This window comes from Echinococcus granulosus (assembly GCF_000524195.1).
Source record: "Echinococcus granulosus chromosome Unknown EG_S00011, whole genome shotgun sequence".
Taxonomy (NCBI): Eukaryota; Metazoa; Platyhelminthes; class Cestoda; order Cyclophyllidea; family Taeniidae; genus Echinococcus; species Echinococcus granulosus.
In genome coordinates, this window is record NW_020170391.1 from 35,209 (window position 1) to 38,148 (window position 2,940).

The window sequence follows — 2,940 nt, forward strand, 5'->3', positions numbered from 1 at the left end:
CCTTTTCATTGGTACTCTTCATGAGCTGTGTACGTGCAGCACGTACGTCAGTCCTTTCCTTACTACTGCGTGGGTGCGTGTATTTACATAGTAAACTACGCCCGTTCATGCTTGTCTTTGACGTACTTCATGGCTAGTCCTGTTTATTCCTTATAGCAAAAGGCTTTTTGAATGATTTAAAGGTGAGCAGCGGTGGAAGTTGTCTGAATCGGCCCTGCACTTTCAAAGTCAAAGCAAATTCAAGTTACTAAATCTATATGTATAAAGGTGATTATTGAGCTACCGAACATTTGTCCTGTAATGTTAAAGTGGCAATTAAACACCTAATATCTACTACAGAAATCTTTTAGTTCTTACTAGTAGAGTCAACACCACGATTCACGACTCACTGTTCTTGTAATTCCTCCTTTGAACTGCGGGATGTCTATTCTAATATTTGTCTGCTCTCATCCAGTCCAATTCAATAAAATGCCTCTTCCCTAAATGCACCTAATACAGATGTGATTAAACCGGGCTTAATCCACTGCAGTAAGGCTATCTTGAGGTGAATCAATGTGTGTCACAACTTCTCGATGGCTGTTGCACCACGCGATGCACTGGCTAAAGCCGATGTCTGATGAGGCCTTGATGTAGTCATGTTGATGGCCGTTACTCGTCCTATCCTGTGATGATTGATTTGCACCAGTTAAGGATATTATTAATCTATCCATCCTACTTATATGGAAGCTGATTTGTTTTGGTGAAAATGGCTTGGTGAATGGTAGTTATGAAAGAATATAATACCAAAAGCTGTTTTGCAAAAATTGTTTGAAAAGAAACGAAAATGAAAGCGATGTTGTCACAACCAAACAATTTTTTTCCCAAAAATATTTGTATCGAACCTATGACTGTATTTGGGTCTACGGCCTCATAAACCACTAGCAAGAATAATCAGGAGGGCAATATTTTTGTGCATTTGGTTGCTTTATTCGTTTTCAAAAATGACAACCTCGTTCCTATGATATAAGAACGGTTCATTATCAATGAGTATACTTGCGATGAACGTTCCATACCTAGGACTTTATTCTAGAAATTATCTTTATTAAAACGTTTTTATGGTCAGCACGCAGTTTTGGGAAAGCGTGATGTGCAACGGTTTTAAAAAAAATTTTAACAATTATCATGGTTTTGGCAGTTTACGAGAAATAACTCGCTGGGAACCTTAAAAACATTTAAACGTCAAAAGTTGAGGCTCGAAAAACAATGCATCTATCTACCACTGTTACGATCGCTACTTAGCTAGTATCTTGAATGGTACGTGAGTGAAATTATTTTTTTGCTAATTTTGAGGACTGGACAAATGTGCATCAAAGGTAAACAAGAACAGATGCAGTTTATTTTGTAAACACACGTGTCCACGCAATAGTACGGAATAGATATACGTGCATGCCGCACACGCATGAAATCACCAAGTGGACACGCAGAAATCGGTAGAGGCTTTATGACATCATTTTTCCAAACGTGGTGCCAGCGGCTAATCCGGCCAAAAAATTATGACATATGCCATGGGAGGGACTTGCTTTTAGACCAATTCAAAGTGTGTGTTTGTTTGGATGTTTACGAGAGTGCCCACTCTCGGACAGATAGATGGATATAGGCAGATACAGGCAGACATGCAAAATGATGGAACACAAGCAATTAGGTGGAATGAGAAAAGGCTTTGGAGTGGGATAGGAAAGCGGTAGATGGAGGTAGACAAAGGCCTGACTTAGTACAACACCACACGTCAGAGCATGAAGGGAAGAAGGGGGGGTGCGAATGAAGCAAGGATATGCGAGGCAAGACGGCATTGCCTTGGTGATCTAGTGGTTAGGATTTCCTGCTCTTACTTGTATGTTATGGCTCTAGCTGTTAGACGTGCAGCTGTCCTTAACTTTTCACACGTACTGTCGCTATTAGCCGTCAGCCTGCATGTATACATGGCTGTCCAACGTAGCTGCCCAGTCGGCTAGCTAGATGGCTGATCGGGCAGAGGTAAGTACTTTGAGGTGCGTGTCGCCACACTGTTAAATCATTTTGCCGATTCCATAGGGGTGTGTGCAGAGGTTTGTGTGGTAATTTTACTTTCTATGCAGTCGCAAAGTGGGTGAGATATGTTACGATCGCTAAGTGACGGAAAGATAAGCAGAGCGTACTTTTAGTACATAGAACTCTTAGTTATGGGCCATCGCACTTTCAGTAAGCCACTTTGCCGTCACTGCTCACCACTCAGCCTGCGCTAAAGTAGGCAGTCAACTGTTAGACGGTAGGAAGAAGGCAGGTAGACACAGGCGGGCAAACAGGCAAGAACTACGAGGGACACGATGTGAGATGTAGAAACTAATGACCATGCCTCTGAGCAGTAAAAAATTGGTGGGTTTTTTGGAAAAGGTATAGGACACCCTAAGAGATAAAGCCTTCGTATCACAAGGAACAGTACAGCAGCATCCTACCAAGGGTAGAAAACCCATTTGAGGAGAGTCAAACAAGCTCTCAACTTTTGCCCTTAATTTGCTTCGACTGGCAATAGGTTACTGTTTCGTCTAGGAAACGACTTTTGAGCCCATCATTATAACCATTTGATTGTCACGTCTGCTACCATTACCACGTACATGTGAATAAATTCTACTGCTCGATTAAGGCTTTGTACATACGTTACATAATTATATTTAACAATAAATTGATGAAGGATAATTACATGATTAACCACAACTGATGTCTTTATTCTAATACTGCAATTACTGGGACAATGTGATGAATTTTTATGTCAGACAGGCAAGTCTTAGTTAAAAACGCATTGAACAGTAGCCCTGCAGCTGCTATCTTGGGTGTCACCTTTTGACGCTTCTGCTTTCCTTAGCAAGAAATCACTAGAACTCAGGTTCCGATAGCTAAATAATTCTCTCACTTGAACTCATTAAC

General features: G+C 41.1%; 1 protein-coding gene across 1 annotated transcript in view; it reads left to right on the top strand. All coding sequences in view use genetic code 11, as the record gives it.

Moving 5' to 3' along the window:
* The window catches only part of EGR_02386 (hypothetical protein), a gene marked incomplete at both ends in the record, with an annotated part of 20,276 nt that overhangs the window by 16,520 nt on the left and 816 nt on the right, over nt 1-2,940 (top strand). The window contains one exon of the mRNA XM_024491635.1: nt 1,330-1,404. Coding sequence (XP_024353786.1) covers nt 1,330-1,404 — 75 coding nt within the window. The remainder of the gene's footprint in view (nt 1-1,329; nt 1,405-2,940) is intronic.